The sequence below is a fragment of the Microtus ochrogaster genome, unplaced genomic scaffold (genome assembly GCF_000317375.1).
Source record: "Microtus ochrogaster isolate Prairie Vole_2 unplaced genomic scaffold, MicOch1.0 UNK16, whole genome shotgun sequence".
Classification (NCBI taxonomy): Eukaryota; Metazoa; Chordata; class Mammalia; order Rodentia; family Cricetidae; genus Microtus; species Microtus ochrogaster.
In genome coordinates, this window is record NW_004949114.1 from 1735201 (window position 1) to 1758284 (window position 23084).

The 23084-nt window shown below is 51.5% G+C and overlaps 2 protein-coding genes across 4 annotated transcripts in view; one reads left to right on the forward strand and one right to left on the reverse strand.

Annotated features, from left to right (window-relative positions):
- Nucleotides 1–23084, reverse strand: part of CUNH7orf50 (chromosome unknown C7orf50 homolog) — a 101073-nt gene that overhangs the window by 57484 nt on the left and 20505 nt on the right. The gene's annotated exons all lie outside the window — the stretch shown is intronic.
- On the forward strand, nucleotides 6525–11074 carry Gper1 (G protein-coupled estrogen receptor 1). 3 transcript variants are annotated; one of them, XM_026789268.1, is made up of 3 exons: nucleotides 6525–6712; nucleotides 8093–8317; nucleotides 8882–11074. In XM_026789268.1, exon 3 carries the CDS (start codon nucleotides 9106–9108, stop codon nucleotides 10231–10233), a length of 1128 nt encoding a protein of 375 aa, XP_026645069.1. In that variant the 5' UTR covers nucleotides 6525–6712; nucleotides 8093–8317; nucleotides 8882–9105; the 3' UTR covers nucleotides 10234–11074. The 3 variants fall into 3 exon arrangements, with proteins under 3 accessions (XP_026645069.1, XP_005367160.1, XP_026645068.1); XM_026789267.1 differs by having other exon boundaries at nucleotides 6534–6712; nucleotides 8158–8317; XM_005367103.2 differs by lacking the exon at nucleotides 8093–8317.

Here is a 23084-nt window from a genome sequence, read left to right on the forward strand (position 1 = left end):
ATGTCTGTATGAAGGTGTTGGATCCCCTGGAACCGGACTTACAGACAGTTGTGAGCTACCACATGGGTACTGGGAACTAAACTCAGGACCTCTGGAAGAGCAGTCAGGGCTCTTAACTGAAGAGTCATCTCTCCAACCCCACTTTTTTGTTTCTTGAGACAGGATCTCACTACAGTTGAGGATGACCTTGACTCCCAATCCTCCTGCCTCGGTCTCGTGAACGCTGGGACTACAGGCCTGTCCCCACACCTGGCTACTTCTTCACTCTATAGCTATGTCACATTCTGCTCCTACACAGCTGCTACCACAGCTTTCAACAGCCAGAGAATTTGGGCAAGAGAATTCCCACTCAACACCTCCTTTAGGTTTGCCTTTTAAAACCCTGTCTGTCATCACAGGGCTGGAGAGATGGCTCAGCAGTCAGAGTGCACAGCATTCTTGCACAGAACTCATGTCAGTTCCCAGGAGCCACGTCAGGGGGCTCACAGGCGCCTGTACTCCAACTCTGGGGTTGGGGATCCAATGCTGTCTTTCATGGGCATCCACACTCATATGCACACAACTTCCCTCCCCCCCACATACACACAATTTAAAAGAATACAATCACATTTTTAAAAAATTCTGTCATGGTCAACTGCAGTGTTGAGATTATCACCCAGAAGTGGAGAGGCACTGAAACAGCTGGTTTCCATGGAGGGGCAATGGTGTCACACAGGGCTGCACCACTACACTGAGAGCTGGCATGGTAGCTGCTGAGAACTCCAGCATATCCAATGTTGGGAGCTGGGTCACCAGTGTGGTTTCCTTAGGGATCTTCATGAGGGGAGGCCCAGTGGGCAACCATCATAGGCCTCTTCCTGGCCTCTTTCTGGCTTCCTGTCTCAACATGTGATCTCCATGTCCAGTGTGCTCTCACCATCAGCTATGCCCAGGGTCCCATTCATTACCCGCAGCACCAACAACCACAATTTGCTCCCACTAGGACTGCTACAGCCCCTGCCACTCCAGCCACAGTTCCATCTGCCCCTGCTAGGATCCCATCCACTATGATACAAACAAACAAACAAACAAACAAACAAACAAACCAGTAAGGGCTTCACAGAAACTAAACTGGAAGGGCTACCTAATCTTGGATTTCTAACCTCTGAAACTGAGCCATGAAAACCACCCTGATTTATGACGTACCCAGCCTCAGAAATGTTGTCACAGCAAAGAAAAATGAACAAAACATCCACATTCTAGACATCTCTGCCCTCTGGCAGCTCTGGGACTCTCTCAGCACACAGCCAGCCATCAGCTGCCCCTGGACCAGCCTTCTATACCCTCACTTTACTTACATTCAATGTAGCCAGAGTTGGGCTGACCTCTCCATGTGGTGCCCTATTCTCCAAGTACCATATCCCAACAATACTGACTCGCCCACCCTTCCAGAAATCCAGCCAGTCTCTGTCCCTTCTACTGACCCAGCCTGTCCTGCTCAGCTCAGAATTCCTTCTTGTGTTGTGGGCCAGAGGATGCCTCAGGCAGGAGTGCAGGGCAGTGCCCTGTCAGGAGCAAATTCTGCACAGCAGGTCTTTCTGGTGTCATGATAGTCAACCCCCAGATGTGGTCGCTTTTAGTGGCTCGTGGTCAGCTCCCTCCTGTTCACACACTCATGGCAGATGTGGAACCCACCAAGCTAATTTATAAACACCTGCTGCGATGGAAGCCTATAGCACATGGCTCAGCAAGAAAAGAGGTGGCAAAAAACCTCTGTGTGTTCAGGCTACTGGGAGCAGTGGGTCTCAGGACAGGAGCAGTGGGTCTCAGGACAGGAGCCAGGAACAGGACAGGCTGCGGCTCTCAACTCTGAGCTCCTCAGCATTCCAGGCAGGGAGTATATTTAGAAACCTGACCACAAAGCCTGAGCCTGCATTGTTGGCTCTCAAATAGTAGGATTCTAGCTTTTTCAGCTGTAGTGTGTAGACCAGAAGACAACCTCAGTGTCATTTCTCAGGAAGTAGCCACCATTTTTTGTTTTTTTAAAGATTTACTTATCTTTATATTCTGCATAGGAGTGTTTTTCCTGTATGCGTGGCTATGCATCACACGTGTGCAGTACCTGAGGAGGCCAGAAGAGGGTGCTGGGAATTGAACCTGGTTTCCCTGAAAGAGCAACCAGCACTCTTAATCTCTGATCCATCTCTCCAGCCCACTCCCACTTCCTCCCCTGGAATTAGTCCATTAGGCTAGACTGGTTGCCCAGTAAGCCCCAGCCCCGGGACTACAATTACAGGTCACCACACCTGACTTGAAAAAGTTCCAGGGGAACTAACGCCTTCTTCTGGCTACCTCAGGCACTACACACATGATGCACAGCAGACATGCATGCAAGCCAAACTTCCAGCCACACCTGATTTCCTGTGCATGGGTTCTGGGGATCAAACCCGAGTTTTCCTTGCAAACTTTTGACTGACTGCGCTCTCTCCAGACCTGGAACGCTGTACTTTAAAAAGGCAGTAAGTTGGGTGTGGAGGTGCATATCTATAATCCCAGCACTCAGTAGGCTCAGCAAAAACGATCATGATCCCAAGGCCAGCCTGGACTACACATTAAGACCTTGTCTTAAATGCAAAACAAATGATAACAATAAGAACAACAAAAATGGAGCAGAAGGGAGCAAAAAATTAAACCCACTGAGATCTGATTAGGGGAGGGGCTCCAGTGATTAAGGGAGGAGTTCCGATGCTGGAGCAGCAAGAGGACACAGGCTCTGCACCAGGGCCCTGTGGAAAAGACCCCAAACCAAAGTCCTCCCAGCAGGCCCTAGACAGGGTTAGGCTGACTGGATTCTGTCTCTCTGACTCTTGACTTGGCCATATACCCATAACATCATAACCGCTTGATAATTCCTAGGAGAAGGAAGGGTCTTTCTACCTGAGAAGCCAAGAGGAAGATCTAGAGCAAAGGGGACACCTGGGAATGCAGTTCTGGACGCTCTGATCCAGAGCCAGGGTGCAGGGACTGATCGTGGGTGAGGAGAGACCCCTGTGGAATTCAAGCCTCCCTTGGCTAAGAAGGGTTTGAGTTGTTACAAGGTCCCATCCCCACCACTACTTACAAAGCCCCACTCCACCTACTGGTGGCCTCCCTGAATAGCATCCAGGGCCCCTCCATGTCCATCTGCACTCTGAGCTGCGCACATTCACTTTTGGTTGCCAACACTCTCCAGGAATCAAAGGAAGCAACCAGAACGCTCCCAGCAACCATGGAAGGGGCCAAGCTGTCAACACCGTGAAGCTACCAGAAGCGTTCCCTACAGGCACATGGCTGTGTGTTCTGAGTGATGGGGGGGGGGGGGGGGCAGGCAGCAGCTGCAGGGCAGGGATATGACACTCTCCTGGGGCTGTAAATCCCTTCCCACATTGGAAGATCAGGCTACAGAATTGGCTTTTTCTGGGAAACAGCCCCAGATTGATCTAGACGGCACCTGCAGTGTGCACACGGGATGCCTGTCTGTAGGAGACTTCCTGAACCTCACAGGCCCAGGACCACCACACCAGGGTGCTCCTAGGGCCCAGATGCCCACTTCCATGGCCCAGGAACCTGGGTGAGGGTGCCTCCCTTGAGGTCTAAGTTTCCCAGCCACCATCTCACAAGAACAGCAAAGGCTCGGGAGTTGGGGAGACTGAGTCACAGCTCTGCACTGACCCTGACAAAACAGTCTTTGCAGGCCAGAGTGGGCAGACGGTGCAGGGAGACCAACAGCATCAGTCTCCTGTGCTCAGCCAATGGCCCAGGAGAGCTGAGCCCTGATTGGCCCCTCACTGCCTGGGACCTAGACAAACGCTCGGTCTCTCCAGCTCCGGTTCTTCTTTTGTAAAGGAGATGCCAGTATTAATTCCTGAGGCATTAATGATGATAAAAGATAAAGGGCCGTGTGCTGAGTAGCAGGGAGCTCCAGGGTGGGGTTTATGAGGCCTTCATCTCCCTAGCACCTGTTCCCCACACATGGTCCAACACTGTCTGCACACTGAACGGGTGCTGGCCTGCACACTGGACTGCTTCTCAAGCATGTGGGGACAAGCAGGTCAGGAAGAAAATGAGCAAGGCAGGTGCAAGGGCAAAGACCCTGGCTCAGACTCCTGGCCACCGGTCTTGCCTTCTGCTACAAATGCTCACTATGTCCCTCAGGCTCTGTCCTCTGTCCAGTTCTGAAGGAGGGCTTCTTGAGACTATCGTAGAGCACTATGGGTATAATATGGAGGAAGCCCTCATAAACAACAGACTAACCACTGTGTTTACAGAATCTTCTCCAAGGTCTCTCCCATCCATATCCACAGTAAAACTCTATGGAGGTCAGAAAGACCCTTCTGCAGTGGCCCTGTTGTGGTGACATGGATCCTGAGTGGGGGCACAGATGTGACTACCTGATGTGTTAAAGGAAAGGCTGGGCTAGAGTCGGATGCTCCCACAACACTTCCGCTGCCAGTCCTGCACCTGTGCAAGATGGCAGAGCACCCCAGGGGACTCCCCAGGAAGGCAACAAAGGCCCTCTGGCTGCTCCAGCACCATGGAACACTGAGCATGGGCTTGAGAGTGGGGAATTTTTAAGGGAGCGGCTATTTTTAAGTGGCACGCCTTAGCTATTTCAAGGTTTGGGTTTCTGTTTTATTTATTTAATTCAAAAGGAAGCTGTGTTTTCTCATGATCTGTTTCTTTTAAGATGGTTTCATGGACGTTTTTTAGTGTTGACGTCATCTTGACTTGGTAAGTTGGTCAAAAGATACTGAAGGACCAATGGACCCTTTATCACGCTCTTCAAATGAGGGAAAACCAACACAGAAGTTGGGGCGTCTACAGCTCAGAAGGGTCCCGATTTAGTATTTTTCCATTAAAAAGAAAATTTAACACAGAACTCGGCTTAAAGATCTGTGCATTTCCCAAAAAGCATGTCTCAAAGATTCTAAGGCAGTAGCTTATAGAAAACCACCAAGCGTGTTTGCGGCAGGAGGCTATGCGCATGGGCACAGGGCAGCTGGCCAGTTCCCTAGAGAAGCCCCTCGATCTGTCTGCATGTAGGTAACTGCTTCGTTTAATATTTTATGTGAATGACTGTTTTACCCACATGTATTTCTGTATACCACCTGTGTGCTTGTGGGAGTCAGTCCCCTAGAACTGGAGTGACAGATGAAGGGGAGCCAGCATATGATGCCGGGAATTGGACCTGTGTCCTCTTCAAGAGCGACAAATGCTAACCCCTGAGTCATCTCTCTAGACCAGTCCCTGCTTCTTCCTGCTGCACGCTGTCTCCCTTTTGGTTTCCTCAGCCAGCAGAAACATGCACTATTCATGCTAAAAACTATTCATGCTAAAATACTCACTTAATGTGCTCAACCTCATAGCTTCCCAACAACCAAGAAGGGACCAAGACCAAAGCCCAGGGGGCTGCACTGAGGAGGCAGAGGCGGAACACTTGGGTCTCTGGCCAGCCAGCCTAGCTCTATTAGTGAGTCTAAGGCCAATGAGAGACCCTGCCTCAAGAAACAAGGTGGCCAGAACCCAAGGAATCGTAACTGAGGTTCTCCAGCCACATAAAAGCATATGCACACACATGAACACGCACGCACGCATGCACGCACACTCAGATACAAAGAAAGTACAAATGAGATCAATTAACTCTGGACGTTATGAATAGCAACAACGTGACTGAACAGTCAAACAGCTGAGATCGGGGCTGCCTCAGATCCGCTCAGGGAGTGACGCTCCCTCCCCAAGCTTGTCTCCACCTCGGGGCTACAATGCCACGATCACCCCAAGGCTCCAGATGAAACCCAACAACCAGAAGGTGGGATGCTTGTGGAATGGCAATCAGTCACAGGGCCACGCAGACCCCACGGCCTGGGTCCCCTCAACTTTGGTTATACGAGTCCTAAAACTGGAAACAGAGAGAAGACAGGTGCCAAGGTGGGGAGGAGTCTCATCATCCACCTGGAAGAAAGACAAGTCAGCTGACCCCTGGGCAAAGGGACATTAGACCCACCTAACATTAGAGCAGAAAACCCACCTGAATTCCTAATTTCTGATCAAAATACTTGCCTCTTGTGGGCTACATTCCCCGGGGGGGAAGCCTCCCTGGGAAAACCGTAGCTTATATTCATTGTGTTCCTGGCTCCCTACTAAAGCTGACTTAGAAAACTCAGGGTTCATTCTTAAGGCCAGCACTGGCCAAAACAAAGCAAGAGCACCATCACTTGCTTCCACAATGAGTAAAAGTTTCTTACCTAACAGGTAAACAAGATCATAGCCCCTCCACACTTCAAATAACTGTGTCAGTGGGTTAACTGCAGGTAAATAACAGCAGTCACTCTGGAAACATTCTTAAAACATGTATCAAGCTGAACTATTTTTGCTGCCTACATGTATGAGAAAACAAAAAACAGCCAGCAAAAAAATGGTTAATGCTGGCCTTAAAAAGGAGGCTGGCCAGAGCCCAGTGAGTAGGCTTGGGAAGTCTATAAAGGAGGCGCAGTGCCAAGGGGGCCAGACGCTGCGGGACAACCATAGGCATCGGGAGCCTGCTTCCTTCTAGACAGGTCTTTCTTTTCCTCCTCTCCTGCTGTCCCTGCTGGGCACCATCCCCAAGGTGCTACAAGTCTGGGGCCAATCAATCCCCTGCGCCCAAGCTCCGGGTACTCCTCCAGCAGATGGTCCAGTGGACACCGTGGCACAGGTAAGATTCAGGCTGGTGCCCCAGATTCTGGGTCTGCATCTGGCTGGAAACTACTTCGGTGCTGTGTGGGGAATGGAGGAGCAGGCACACACCCCTCAGCCTCCAGGAAGAGCATGCTAGGTGCGACCCAGGCAGGGGCTCTGCCCAAGAGCAGGCAAGAGCGTGTCCATCTACAGCTCCACATTCACGTCCTGGCTACGCCCTGTAACGGTAACACCACATTGCTGCCACTCTTTGCCTGCCAAGGGAATCCCAGTGGCTTAGCGATTCCAGGGACAGGGGTCCCGTAAGCCTGGCAAAAATCTGGCCTTGTTTCTCCAGGTCTAGACACACAAGAGAAAAATCAGAAGGACACTAGCGTTAAGCTTTAGACCAACAGAGCAGCAGTTTGGATCAGGGACAGAACCGAGGGTGTCGTTTGTATCACACTCCCACCAGAATGGCTGATCAGCTCCAGGGCTCTGCTCCCCTTCAGCTGCTGGAGCAGTGGCCGAACCTCTGAGGTCCCACATTCACACACTGCACTCTGGGTGAGCACTTTTAAATTTGGAAGTTTTGTTTGTTTGTTTTGAGGCAGGGTCTCACTATGCAGCCCTAACTGGCTTGAAACACTACATAGACCAGGCTGGCCACAAACTTATCAGAGATTCACCTGCTTCTGATTCCTTTGTGCTGGGATTAAAGTGTGCACCACCAGGCCCAGCTGTCTTGTGGGATCTCAGAAGAAATCAAGGGACGCCTTCCACACTGTAGCTGGACTCAGAAAAGGGTACTTCTGGGGCTCCGATGTGCACTACCTCTGAAAGATGGGTTGCCCACCCACACCCGCACTTCCAGGACAGGATGTGGCCATGGCAGTGAGCTGCCCCTCTTTCCTTCCTCCCCTTATTTTATTGAAGCAGTGTTTTGGGAGAGAAAGGCCAATAAACCTCAGGATTGTCCTTGCTTCACCTCAAAACTAAATGCAAATCCCACAAGAAAAGCAAATGCATTTTCAGAAGCCAACGCTGTCCAGTCTGTCATCTTACCCTGGGTGCTGCTGGCTGTGGTGGGGAAGCTGAAACAGTAGCTGCTCAGGGCAGTATGGACACTGAGTGGTACCCCCAGCTTCTACCCACTGGATGCCAGCACCCCTCTCCCATACTGTGACACCCCAGGGTCTCCAGACACTGTTAGTGCTGAGAACCCGGATCACACCACAGAAAACCCTGGGGCACGGAGTCAGACAAGCTAGGAAACATTTCCAGCCACATCCCCCAAGCCACAAATGAAACTCAGCTTCCAGGAAATAGCATCTAAAATGTGATATTTCACAGTAATTTGTGAAAAGAACAAAATGTTCTCCTTCCTCTGCTCCTTTCTTCCTTATTCCTTGAGAAGGGGGTCTCAGGCTATTGTCCAAGAGTGTCGCAAACTCCTGGGCTCAAGGGATCCTTCTACCTCAGCCTCCGGAGCAGCTGGGCAGATGAGGAGTCATGCTCAACTATCTAGTGACTATGAGGACAGTCTAGACTACATGAGACCCTGCCTGAAAAGCCAGCAGTGTGGATATGTATGCATGCGTGTGTGAGGCTAGACGGAACTCACGGCCCTCGTGTGTGCCAGGTAAGTGGTTTACCACTGAGCTACACTCCAGCCCACAAAGGACAGTTTTTATTCTTTATTTTCATTCCGTTTTAGGGAGCAGGTGTTTATTTCCGGCACACACACTCCGTACTGCCACTAGTCAGAGAGCGAGGCTCTCCGTACCACTTCAGTAAGAGAGACGTCAGCTCCCACCCGTGGGCTTCTAAAGGCAGGGTTTTTCCCTTCCCATGTCGCATCTCTTTCCAACAGCTGCCAAACTTAATGAGACTTCCTGTCTGGACAAACAGTAGTTTTCCCCAAATTCCCACACCACGCACACCCGTTATTTCATGAGCCGGTGATCTTACGGGCCGCACTGCATCTCCCATGACTCAACTCAAACCATCAACTGTGGACACCGTTAGGGGACAGAAAGAACGCCCCCAAATCCATCTCTCCTGCTCCAGCTCAGGGGCATCCATCTCTCCAAGATGGCCAAAGTCAGGGTCCAGGCAGGCTCTGTTATAGTCCATGCACTACACCTGGCTCCCTCAGGATACCCAGGATTCCTGATGCTTAACCTTGTCCTGTCTACCTCCACAGGTGCCCAGAGAGTGAGCAGGCAGCAGGCGTGGCTGCCCAGCACCTACCCAGACATCAGACACCCTGTCTGCCCTTCTGGTTTTCTGAGACCAATAGGTTCCCGGGACTATTTTTCCTGCTTTACAAATGCCTGGCTCACTTCCTTTCTTTGTGAAGATGGAGCCATCACTTCAAACAGACTTCTGTGATCCTCTCAGCAAATCGTGAAAGCTGTGAGGGGAGCCATGGACGCAACTACTCCAGGCCACAATGTTGGCGTGGAGACCTACCTAGGTCCCATGTGGCCAGTCCCTTCCAACACCACCTCTCTGACCCTCAACTTGTCCCTCCCGCTGCAGGAAGACACCCCGGGCAACCTCACTGGGGACCTCTCTGAGCACCAGCAGTACGTGATCGCCCTCTTCCTCTCCTGCCTCTACACCATCTTCCTCTTTCCCATCGGCTTTGTGGGCAACATCCTCATCCTGGTGGTGAACATCAGCTTCCGGGAGAAGATGACCATACCAGACCTGTACTTCATCAACCTGGCGGTTGCCGACCTCATCCTAGTGGCCGACTCACTGATCGAAGTGTTCAACTTGGATGAGCAGTACTACGACATCGCAGTGCTCTGCACCTTCATGTCCCTCTTCCTGCAGATCAACATGTACAGCAGTGTCTTCTTCCTCACCTGGATGAGCTTCGACAGGTACCTGGCGCTGGCCAAGGCCATGCGCTGCAGCCTGTTCCGCACCAAGCACCACGCCCGGCTCAGCTGTGGCCTCATCTGGATGGCCTCAGTGTCTGCCACACTGGTGCCCTTCACAGCCGTGCACCTGAGGCACACGGAAGAGGCCTGCTTCTGCTTTGCCGACGTCAGAGAGGTACAGTGGCTGGAGGTCACACTGGGCTTCATCGTGCCCTTCGCCATCATTGGCCTCTGCTACTCCCTCATCGTGCGGGCCCTCATCCGGGCCCACAGGCACCGTGGCCTGCGCCCACGCAGGCAGAAAGCCCTGAGGATGATCTTTGCCGTGGTCCTCGTCTTCTTCATCTGCTGGCTGCCGGAGAACGTGTTCATCAGCGTCCACCTCCTGCAATGGACGCAACCAGGGGACACTCCCTGCAAGCAGTCTTTCCGTCATGCTTACCCCTTGACAGGCCACATCGTCAACCTCGCAGCATTCTCCAACAGCTGCTTGAACCCCCTCATCTACAGCTTCCTCGGAGAGACCTTCAGGGACAAGCTGAGGCTGTACGTGGAGCAGAAGACAAGTCTGCCAGCCCTGAACCGCTTCTGCCACGCCACGCTCAAGGCAGTCATTCCCGACAGCACAGAGCAGTCAGATGTCAAGTTCAGCAGTGCTGTGTGAGAGGGACCTTCCAGAGGGAGGAGGACGGGGAGGAGGGCAGCCCACACCCAACACAGGTGGGAAGTCAACTGAACCACATCGTACTCTCAAACCCCAGAGTGGCTTGGGGAATGTCGCACTGCTGGGTCATCTCTGGGGTTGCTGGGATCCTTCCTGACTGTCCAGTTCACGGATGCAGCAACCCAGATTCAAGGGCCCAGGGCATCAGGTAACGCGACACTGACTGTGACCTCAAGGGACACCATACAACCTGCAGACCCCAGAAGATGATTCTGCTGTGATGAGTAACAACCAAAAGGATAGGCCGCCTTATGGGAGGAGCATCAGCTACATTTCTGCTACTGAATGCTACCTGGGTGGAGGTGTCAGAGACAGAATATGTGTACCAGACCCAAGTGGCTACATTTCCTTTGCCTATGATGTCTAACTGTCCAGCGCAGCAAAAGTCAAGGAAACCAGAGCCTTCTTCCTGCCTTCTGGAAGGCTGCAGGTCACCCCAGCTGCCAACTCCTGAGTGACCAGTGTGTCTGAGCTGAGAAAGGCCCTGTGACAAACGCCCCCCTGCTCGGGGATGCCCACCTCTCGCAATGCTCGTTTACAAAGGTGAAGGAGGCTGTGGGTGCTGCTGTGCAGGTCAGGTGGGGTGCCACCATGAGACAGGTGGCTCAGGGACTTGCGTCTACGAAATAATCCTGGGAACAGTGACGTGTAAATGGCTCTCATTAACATGTAAAAAGGAAGAAAAAGAACTAAAGATTGGGGTATCCCTTCAGTGTCCGAATAAAATATAGTCATGTGGTCATTCTTCTTTGCTCTCTGGTTCCTGGAAGGGGGGAGGGGCACAGGTGAGGAAGGGACAATGAGAAAGCAACGCCAGTTTGACTACTTCCTTGCAAAGGAAGCTATGCCCACAGCTTCACACACCTGTGTGCCACTCTGAGTGCCTCCTGCGCATCAACAGGCTATACCTGGCACTTCCTTCTGGGATGGCATGGTCACATGTTAGGTAGCACCTGGGCGTTACTTATGTTGACAGTCACACTTTGCCTCACTTAGGGGTCTGCACAGGACAGCCATCTGTTCCTAGGAGACTCTGGACTGGGAGACATGCCTATCGCTGGGAGTCACAGAGCATGCCTGGAGCCAGAAGGGAGGGCCCTGGTCATGTATTACAGGACAGACAGCTTCATGCTCCATCTCCACTTCCTGACCATCCACCTGAGTTAAGAATGCTCTAAATGAGGACCCTGGGGTCTCTGGACACATGTAGGAGCTGGGTAAAGCCATAGGGGCACAGACAAGGCAACATGTAGGTGACAAAAACGACTCACTTTGTCACTAAAGAATATGCTCTTTTCCATCCAAACTATGACCCCGCCCTTTTATTCTGATAACACAGTGTATTTAAAGATAAGTGTAAGTGAAAAAGTACGTAATATTTAAGTTATTAAGTTAAATATTAAAAATATTTAAATATCTTTTCCAGATATTTTAGCAGATATATCTAGCTGGATAGTGGGGACGCACGCCTTTAATCCCAGCACTCAGGAGGCAGAGGCAGGCGGATCTAGAGTTCGAGGCCAGCCTGGTCTATCGAGCAAGTTCCAGGACAGCCAGGACTGTTTCACAGAGAAACCCTGTCTCGAAAAACCAAAACAACAAGAAAAGCAAAAAGAAGACTATCTGGGAAGAGAACAGGAGGCTTCGTGGACTTGGCAGGGCCAAGGAGCCAGCCAAACCACACAGAACAGATTCCCTCTGTCGCAGTTTCCATAGATACAGATGGTGTGGGCTGGCACGGCTCCCGGCCTGGAGCACCTGCATCCCCTGCTTTAGTGACCCTGAGTACAAGTCTTCAAGAATAAGAGGATTTGTCCCACGCAGGGCTGGCTTTCTACCTGGGCAGCACACAGGACTCTTCCTCCAGAATGGTGTCCATGAAGCAATGGTGAAGGGTGAAGACCCACCATGGGAGGTGGGCAGGAAAAGGGGCTAGGGTGTGACTCCGCCTTGAGCCCACAACTCAGATAGAAGAAGCCCTTCCCTCCACTCCAGCCCTCTGCCCTACAAAGGTGTGCACCGTTCATACAGCCCTTGCATAATAAAGAAGGGTAAATCCTAAGGCACTTTTGTCAGCAACCTCAGAGCCCCAAGTGATGTGACCAGCCCTCGTGGTGCCCCTATAGACAGGCGCAGAGTAGGGCAGGCTGACGGTGGAGGCGGAGAAGTGTGGCCACAAACCCTGAGAGGTGGCATCATTGCAAATACCTGATTCAAGCTGCCCCTTTGATCTCACAATGGTGGCAGGAAAAGACCCTCCATTCCAAGTCACAGAAAAAGTCAGGCTGGATATCAACTCTTCAAATTTGCCTACAGAAGAGGTGTCTGATGGCTGTCCTTGGGCCAGTGTGATACAGATGCCCCAAATATGCCAAGACTTTCCACTCTGGTTAGGGAGGCAGCCAAGGCATCCGACAGGACAACAGCCCCGAGCCCCCCACCCCCACCCATATTATAGAGAGAAAACACGAGATGTCTACAGTTTGTGAACACTCAAAACCACAGACAATAAAGGACGGGGCCAGGAACAGATCTCGGCCTCCAATGCCCACTCTGCCTTTTTCCCAGCACCGGCAGCTCTGCAGCCTGGACAGGGAAGAGCATGGGAGGACAGGGAGCCAGCGTACCCAGAGGGCAGCCAGGGTCGCCCTTTCCTCTTGAAGGCTACACTCCCGGAGCTAATGGTTAGACCTGCACCTGCCCAAAGTCCCAGAACACTTCAAGAGACAGAACTCCTTCCTAACGGCAAGCCACCCTTGGGCCAGCAGCACCCTCTCCAGTCCTCTGGGCAGCAGCAAAGCGGTCCATTGGGACCACTGCAGCTCTGAGGCCACACAGGACATTCCCATTCCTTGTTGTACATAGCTGTAGCCCCTTGAAGTAATGCCACCTCCTAGCTGAGGCTCCTGACCAGAGTCTTCCACAAGCTAAGTTGTGGCAGGCTGGAGCCAGACAGGGTGGGAACAAAGCTCCTGCCTCCTCTAGGCCTCCAAGCACATTTAGAACAGCTCTGTGGACAGGCGGGGTGGACGATACATGCGATACACGTATATCCCCAAATCCCAGGGCAGGGTGCTGGCTAGAAGGGTAAATCGAGACAGAAGGCAAGACTTAGGGGGACAGAACAGGGCAGAAGTGGCCGGCTCTGCAGGAGCCTGTACAGCCCATCTGGCCCCCCTCAAGAGTGTGTCCGGGAGCTGAGCTGAGGCTAACACAATTATTCTTGGCAGGAACACCACAAGATAAAATCAAGGCGTTTTAATTGCACTGCTGTTTCCTGGTAGCCTGGTTCACTCCCGCACACAAATGTAGTTCTGACCCTAGGAAGAGCAGAGACAGCCACTATGGGCACGGAAAACCTGTTTAGCACTGGAAACCATTCCATCACCTCAGAGTTCAATAATGAGTTCTCCCCCGCACTCCAGCCCACCCGCCCTTCCGGGCCCCGGCAAACAAGACCTAAGGTACAATTTATTATCTCCTCCCTGCTTCGGTGGGACAGAGGAGGCCAGCCACCTGGCTGCCCAGGAGAGGCAAGCATTTGAAAACACCTAAGGGATAATCGGCAAGCTTGACAGAATTCTTGTCTTTTGGGGTTCTTTTCCCCAAAAGGCACAGGCAGTGGCTCTGTGTGGCGGCTCTTGTGCTGCGGTCCTGAACGCACACCACAAGCAACCCCAGGAGCAGCCTCTCCATCACGCCTTGACAGACGTGTAAAATTCAGTCCTGAGTGTCTTTGATTCATTAATACTTTCTAAAAATTTGTGTATGCGTGTGTATGGCGTATGCAGGGAAATGGAGGACGGGGTGGGGAGCTGCACTCGTCTTGTGTGCACACATATGGAGGTCAGAGGTCAACTTAGGGTGTCTTCCCCTATAGCATTTGATACTAAAAATCCTTAGTTTTTGAGACAGGGTCTCTTACTAGGCCTGAAACTTACTGTCTGGCCAGTGACCCCAGGGATCCACCCGCACACACACGTGTACACATACACACGTGCACACACACAGCCAGCGTGGGAGTCACAGGCACACACTGCCATGCCTGGGATGTGGAGATCGAAACTCAGATTCTCTCCAGCCTCACTAATACTTTTTTTTACATTGTGTGTGTGTGTGTACGTGTGCGTGCACATTGTATGTATAGATCAGAGAATAACTTATCAGAGTTGGTTCTCTCCTCCCACCGAGTGGGTCCTGAGGATCAAGCTCAGGCTGTGGGCTTGGCGGTGAGACCCTGTAGCTGTAGAGCCATCTTTTTCATTTGGGCATGACCCAGTATGGTCAGAATGGTTCTGGCTCTGAATGGCTTCTCGTGTACTCCAACTTCAAAGTGTCCAGGGCAGGGGTTGTTCAGAGTATATGCTGTTCTTGCAGAGGACCCAGATTTGGTTCCCAGCAACCACATGGCAGCTCACAACCACTCCTAACTCCAGGGGAGCTGACGCCCTCTTCTGACCTCAGCAGGATCTAGTGGCATGCAGGCAAAACACTCATGCACATAAAATAAAACAAATCTAAAACCAAAATAAAGCATCTAACTTTTAGGCTGGGACACAGCTCAGCTGACTGAGTGCTGTCTAGCATCATGAGGCCCTGGGTTAAATCCACACAAGCCATAAACTGGGCACTGTGGTGTGCGCGTAATCTCAGCACCTGAAAAGTGGAGGCAGGAGGATCACAAATTTGAGGCCAGCCTGGGCTACATAGTGAGAGTGTCTGCCAAGGAAACAAAACCCCCACTTGGTTCAGTATTTTCATTGCAAATTCTAATTATTACAGAGCCACATACAGTACTTGAACTTTTAATTCTGGGAAGAACTCGGGATAAAATCATCTTCTGGAGATTACTGTTGGACTGCCTTAGGGCTCCTTTCCCAATCACAGAAGGAAACAACCTGCCCTTGTCCCTTTAAGCCATCCTCAGAGAGGACACCACAGATCTCCCTCGCTAATTCACCGCCAACATTGCTAGACTGTGCACTAAACTTAGCTGGGAGATAAAAATGAATTCTGTGCATGGAACAGAATTTCAAATTCAAGGATTTTTCTTTTAGAAACAAATCTCTCAAGCTGCAGAGAGAGTTCAGCGGGTAAAGGCACTTATCCTCTAAGCCCGATAACCTCAGTTCGTTTCCCCAAATCTCACAAGGTGGAATGAGTCACCTCCTAAAAAGCTGTTCCTCTGGCCTCCGTATGTGCACTGCGGCATGTGCTCACACACAGAAAACAAATGCACACACATGTGCACACACACACACATACATACATACAAATAAATCCCTTTAGCCTTAACTAGGGGGTGGGGAACAGATCCCAAACAAACCCCAGGAGACTATCTCCTTCAGTAGTAGGGATGTACCCCGAAACCACTCAGCTATACTGTGTCCAACTGAGCATACTGGGTTCCATTTGCTCAGATTCTAGGACCAAAAGAGGGTGGCAGCAGCCAGACCCCTTAGGGACCTGGCGGGTTCAGGTGGGAGCACGCAGAATGTGTGGTTCTCAGTGAGAAAGGCTTTGAGAGGACAGGGTCACATCCGGGACAGGGAGAAGGCCTAAGGGCCAGCCCATGGGCCAAACTGGGATGATTTGAGCATCAGGATAATTTAGAGGCGTCAACAGTTACAAACAGTTATAGACTATTAAAAGGCAACCACGACTCCATTCCAGCAATTACTGGATAAATATAACTTACATAATAAATACAATGTGATAAGAAGCCAAGTAATGAACCTGATCACGGGCACCAGGAGGCAGGGTTCTAGCCTATGGGAAGAGCTGGCTGGCAGAGGGGACCTGGAATCAGACTAGTCCCTCAGTGGCCTTTCCCAAGGGCTCACTCATGTGGTCACAAGCTCCCATCTATCAACCATGGGCCCTTGGTAAGTGTACTGGCTGGTTTTGTGTGTCAACTTGACACAAACTAGAGTCATCAGAGGAAGGAGCCTCTGTTAAGGAAATGTCTTTGAGATCCAGCTGTAAGGCATTTTCTCATTTAGTGATCAATGGAGGAGGGCCCAGCCCATGGTGGGTGGTGTCATCCCCTGGGCTGCTGATCCTGAGTTTTATAAGAAAGCTGGCCAAGTAAACCATGGGAAGCAAGCCAGTAAGCAGCACCCTTTCACGGACTAGGCATCAGCTCCTGCCTCCAGGTTCCTGCCCTGTTTGAGCTGCTGTCCTGACTTCCTTCAGAAATGAACAGCAATGCTGAAGTGTGGGCCTAATAAGCCCTGTCCTCCCCAACTTGCCTTGGTCATAGTGTTTCGTTGCAGCAACAGAGTGAGATACCTGCAAAGCCCAGCTTATTACAGCGAGGAGCTCCCACAGAGCAGACGGGACAGCGCCTCCCACGTGTTACACTGGCATCACCAGAAGGAGGGAGGCTAAACACACAGAGGGGCAAACATCAGAAACAACCGAAGTTGTGACAAGGAGCCAGGGCACAGCACAAATGTCAAAGATACAAGAGACAAGGGCTGAGCAACTGTTCCAAGTTCAAGGGAAAATGGGTATGGAATGCACTAGATAATCCCCAGCCAAACAAAACAAAACCAACAAACAAAAACCATAACATTTACAAAAAAGCCCTGGAGATCCCGGTGGGGTGGACTAGCCAGCCAGGGAAAGGTGTACCAGACACGGCGCTGCACACCTATAATCCAGCCAGGGGAGTTGGGGAGGAAGGTCAGGCATTCAAGTCCAGCCTGGGCCACGTGAGACCCAGAATATGCAAAAGCTATTATTGGAAGAGGTTTAGGGCTGTGTCCCAACGCCCAGTCTCCCAAGCCCGCCAAGTGTGCTGTGTGATGTGACCACTGGCCGCAGCCTCAGCGCTCATCGAGATATTCAAATTAGCGCTGGGGAGAAGGCTCAGTGGGTAAAAATGCTGCCGCCCAAACACGAGGTCTGAGTTCAAATCACAGCGTCCATGTCAAAAGCCAAGCATCACGCACATGTCTTACCCAGGACTGGGGGGGGGGGCAGTGGGACTGGACAGGATGAGAAGGGAGGTGATACCTTGGTCAGTGCGTGGCTCTAGGCTGAACTCTCCTTTGTGGATCTGTCCTCCTCCGAGGAGCCACCCCACTCTCTGCTGGGCCCCGCTACTCCTTCCCCACGGAGGGGAGGCACCCCACACCGCCGGCACTTGCCATTAGCAGTTGCACAGTGTGTTCTGAACGAGGGCAGCTTTAAGCCATCTGGAATCCTCGAAGCATCCTCCAGCATTTACTGGGAAGCTCCTAATTAAAGTTTTCTCTTCTCACTTACTGCCTGGTAATTCCAGCTTTATTTTCTCTTTCACAGTGGGAAACTAATTATCTGGGGTGCCTTTCCATAGGCTTTTCAATTAAAAACAGGGGAAAGAGCCTCAGCGAAATTAAAGTGGAACGTGGGCAGCCATTCTCGGCATTCACTCACAGAGGTGAAGGCCAGTTCTCTGTCCTGGGGTGGGGGGGAGGGGCAGAGTCCGCAGGGAGCCCCTACACCTGAGTACATTGGCTCAGCCAACCCAGCAGCCCAGGGCTGACAGCCCAGTCACTGCTCTGCTAACAGCAGCATCAAGGAAACGCCAGCCACATTACCTACTCAGCAAGGCTGACACTTCCATGGAGACAATACACTCGGAACACTGAGCGGGAACAGACGCATCAATCGACCACTGAGAGCAGCGATCAGCACCCCTGGGAATGGCCAAAAACAAGAGGAAATGGAACAAACCACACACACAGGAATACTAGCCTTTCCTCTCAGACCACAGAAGGGCAGACGCTTGTGCTCTCTGGCTTCGGCCTTCTGCACCAAGCAGGCCAGGAGTGGTGCCGCATGGGAGGCTGAAGCAGGAGGACTGCAAGTTTGAGGTCAACCTGGGCTACATTGCAAGAGCTATCTCAAAAAAAAAAAAAAAACCCAAGGTCTTGGGGACTAGGGAGATGGCTCAGCTGAAGTGCTTGCCTTGCAAGCTCACGGTCCTGAGTTCAATCCCTACCACCCACTTAAGAAGCCAGGAATGGTGGCCTGCCTGCACTTGTAAGCAAGCACTGGAAAAGCGAGACAAAAACGATGAGGAAAAGAGGAGGGGCATCATGGAAACTGTCACACCCAAGCCTCCCTCACTTTGAGAAGACATTTTTCTACTGCATCTTGATCATGGGCACAGATTGATAGCCTAGAGGAGAGAGTTTCAGGCCCGTGGTTGGCATGTCCTCTGAGAATGAGTCCTGGGCAGAAGGTTCAGGAGTGCTGAGAAACAAGAGCAAAAGGCTGGGCAGAGCTGGACCTGCACCCTCCACCACTCCCTACCAACAGAACTGCTGGGCAGCCAGGGCAACTTGCTCGGAGCAGAAAGCCTAAAGGCCTATCACAGGCTCCCTCTCCCAGCTTCTAGGTCTGTTCAAGATGCACACATGCACGCGGGCACACACACACACACACACACACACACACACACACACACGCACGCACGCACAGAGTGGGGGGATGCTCATTCACACACTGCAGCTCAGTATTCTCACACGTCCGACCTGGTGGTAGCAGGAAGACGTCATCCGCTGGGCTAATCTGCCTGCTGCCATTGTGCAGTGGGTGGGGGCCCATTTGAATGTCTCGGGAACACGAACAAAAAAGGCACTCAAACCTATCTGTGTCCTACCCTGGGGTAGGATCAACCTGAAACTTATCACAAGAAATCAGCTGTGGGTTCTGGAATGGTCCCAGCTGTATGCCCGGGGAGCTGGCTCCACCGAGAACTAATGTATCCCAAGAGAGAATGCACAATACAATAAAGTGGCAAGCAAAGCCCAGGTCCTCCTCCTCTCTCCCATAACCTGGGCCTCCTCCCTGTCCTCCCACACGGGATCTGTCTTCCCCCTGCAGTCTTAGCATCTTGACAGTGTGTGGTGACATGTGTTAGGACAATCCCAGCCCAGAGCCTGCATGAAGCCACTTCAGGGGGCACCCACTCAAAGGGTGCACAGGCGACTTGTCCTCCAGGCTCCAGCAGCTCCTTCCAACAGCAACAGGAACAGAAGCTATGGCTGTGGTCCCCAAGGGTTTGTCAGGCTACCCCAGGGAAGTGATGTCAAAGGAAAGCAATGGACACTGAGTGTACAGGATGTCCCGGCTTCAGGAACCCAGCATCCCTTGCTAACACAGAAACAGCAACCTTCCGAAATGGAGAGAGGAACAGAGGCTGCCTCCCTCTCATGCCAGCAGTGGCTAAAGCTGGCTGAATCCACAACCACGAACCTGAGACTTTGTTTCATGAAAACACCTCTCCAGGATGTAACTAGCCAGGAAGTACCCTTGGTTCAAGCATGGTAGCCTCTAAAAAGGCAGACACCCCCATCAGCAGGTGGGCAACACGCACACAAACTCCTTAAAGGTACAGAACCCAGGTGGCCGTGTAAATCCAGGTGGACTTCTGAAAGCAAGGTAGAAGCAGCAAAGGAGGGGTGGAGGTGTCCACACCACATGTCCAGAGCTGTCAACCCAAGTACAGGTGTAAGCAGGGTCATACTACCGCCCTCCAGCCCTCTAACAACATGTGTACATGCACGCACATGCACAGGCACACACATATCGGTACACAGAGACATTTGTTTGGCGTGGACACACACAGGCACAAACCTATACACATGCACTCAGGAACACACAAAAAAACACATACATACAGACATGCAGACCCATGATGAAGTGCTATTCACACACAGGAGCCGGTTAAAGAGCCTGGCTAACCTCAGAGGCGTTGTCAAGGCAACGGCACATCCTGCACTCTGCTGCTACAGCAACGTGAACTCACACAACCCCAGTTTTGGGAACAGTAAAGTGGTGTGAGCTCCTCCCACAATAGCTCCTGACAGCACAGTCTCTGAGATCCCCACCCCCCCCCACCCCCGGTGTGGGCTGCACCTGGCCACCTGGAGTTTCTAGCAGAAGGCAACTTCTCTATGAATGACTTCTAGTTTGTCCCCTGACCCTTTCTGCTCTCCCTTTGCATTTCCTTTTGGAAAGGACAAAGGTGGCAAGGAGGACCCTTTGATGGCCACTGAGTCAAGTGGGAACCCTGCAGTGCTAGCTCACTCCCCTGGCTAATCTAGCAGAGGAAGGAGTCACAGCAATAGGACTCTGTGGCCCCACAAGGAAACATCCCAGGCAGAAACCTGTGAGCCCACGTGGCAGGACACACACAATAAGAGTAATCGCCAGCTATCTACTGACTCAAAAGTAACAGAACAGCAGATGAGAATGAATGACCTGGAGCTGCATACAACAACAGCGAGTCTAAGATTTAGAAAGCAGCTTAATAGACATTCACATACAATCGAAGCCAAGCTGTGCTGTTTACAAGCCCTCCCCAGAGGCAATGCATGGGATGGCCCTGGTCAAACACAGCTCTGTCCTTGGCTAGGCTGGGTTCACAAAAGGGGGTATTTTAAAGTGAGGGGTGGGGGTCGCTGGTCTACCTGTGTCATTTCTGCTCCAGCACCAACTCAATGGCTATGCTCGAACTGATGCTGAGCTCAGAGCTGAGGCCCCCCACCTTACACCACTGTCCCTGCCCACACACCAGGGTCTTACTTCTTCAGAAAAACCAAAGGGATTTCAAAGCACAGCCCACTTTTCACACCTCTGCCTTCTGAAGGAATACACGTGATTCCAGTAACATCGGAAAGGTCTGGAACCTTTATGGGAGAGACGATAGCAGCTCTCTCTTACCTGAAAGTAGTTGGGGAAAGAAGCAGTGGCTTGAGGAGGGAGAAAGTGAGGGGCTTGTGGACAGCAGGAGGGAAGAGGTCATGGTCCACTCTGAGTTACCTAACTAGCTCCCACGCCAGCCTCAGCATCGCTTATGCTGCACAGCCTTGAAGGAGTGTGGGCCCACAGACTTCCTTCAGCGTCCTGTGCTGCCATCCCTAAGGTGACACTAACATCACAGTACCACAGAACTGAGGCCTCCTGCCAAGCTCCCAGCAGCCTGTCCCCAAATGCCAACAAACATCGGGCTTCCTGCTTCCCCTCTACTCTGGGCAGACAATTCCCCCTTCAAAACCTGTAAGACATGAGGTTTGCGCCTAGTGTTATTGCATCTTTTCATGCTGTGTTTAGTATCACTGAAAGGCCTGTTCTTTTCTGAAAGCAAACAGGAGCAGTAGCTCTGGGGGAGAGGGGAGGTGGGGAAGGGACTGTGAGGAGGAGAGAGAAGGGCAGCTATGGTCGGGGTGTACTGTAATGAGAGAATAAATGTAAAAATAAAACAAAGCCAGGCAGTGGTGATACATCTTTAATCCCAGCACTCAAGAGGCAGTGGCAGGAAGATCTCTGTGAGTTCGAGGCCAGCCTGGCCTACAGAGTAAGTTCCAGGACAGCCAGAGCTACACAGACAAACCCTGTCTCAAAAAAAAAAAATAATAATAATGATAATAATAATATACAATAAAATAAAGCAAATGTTAAGAAGTTAAAAACAAAACAATACAAAAAGCACATAAGAGAAAACTGGGGAGATAGCCCAGACAGTAAAGCCATTGTTGCCAGGGAAACATGAAGCCTGGGCTGGGATGCCCAGCACCTATGTCTCCAGCCAGTGTGTTGGCATGTACCTGTGATCCCAGGGCTGGAAAGGTGGAAACAGGAGGATTTCTTAGCTCACTGGCCAATCAGTCTAGCTGAATCCGTGAACTGAAGGTTCAATGAGAGACTCTGCTTCTCAAAAAAATAAATCAATACATTTGATTGAGTCTGGTGAGATGTGAGTGTGAGCACCTGGCTGGGATGCCCAGCAGCCAAGTATGGTGGCATGCTCATGCAGTCCTAGCACTGGGAAGTGGAGACGGGAAGATCCATGGAGCTTGCTGACCAGAGTGCAGCCAAACCATGAGCTGCAGGTTCAGGGGAAATTAATTCAAATTAATGAATTAATGTGGAAGGTCTGGTGAGATGGCTCCGAAGATGAGCGTATGTATCTACTGCTATTGCCGAAGAACCAAGGTTAGTTCACAGGATCCACAGTGGGTAGCTCATAACCATCTGTAACTCAAACTCCAGAGGTCAGTCTAGCCTCCTCAGACACTATACTCACGTGTGAGCACACGCGCACACATGCAGGCACATGCACGCGCACACGTGTCCAAACTAAAAATTAAAAATAAAATTCCCCTCATCCCCAAAAGCTAGGGTTTCTCTGTGTTACAGCTCGGGCTGTCCTGGAACTTACTTTGTAGACTAGGATGGCCTTAAACTCACAGAGATCCACCTGCCTCTGCCTCCCAAGTGCTGGTATTAAAGGCGTGCACCACCTTGCCCTAAAAATAAAATCTTAATAGTAAGGAAGAGAGCAATTGAGGCAGACACCCAAGGTTGCCCTCTGGCTTCTACAGTGAAGCTCACCCTCTAGGATACAATGTTTCTACTTGCAGGAAATTGCTACACAATTCCAGCGGACCCCAGACTGAAAACTCTGAAACCCTGAGATGCAACACCCTCCCCCACCTACCCCAACCCGTTTAAACTGTTTCTCTCCAGTACTTTGTCACAGTGAGGACAAACTGAGAACACAACCAGCAACTGAAAAACAAATTCAACTGTGAATTTCCTACCCTAGATTATCATGAGATAACCTACCTTCTGCCCCTTGGAACTCCACCAAAGTAAGAAGGCTACCAGGTGGAACCGGGCATCCGCCCAGGCGGGCAGAGCGCCCTGTGGACTGCGCAGCGCCCTGTGGACTGCGCAGCGCCCTGTGGACTGCGCAGCGCCCTGTGGACTGCGCAGCGCCCTGTGGACTGCGC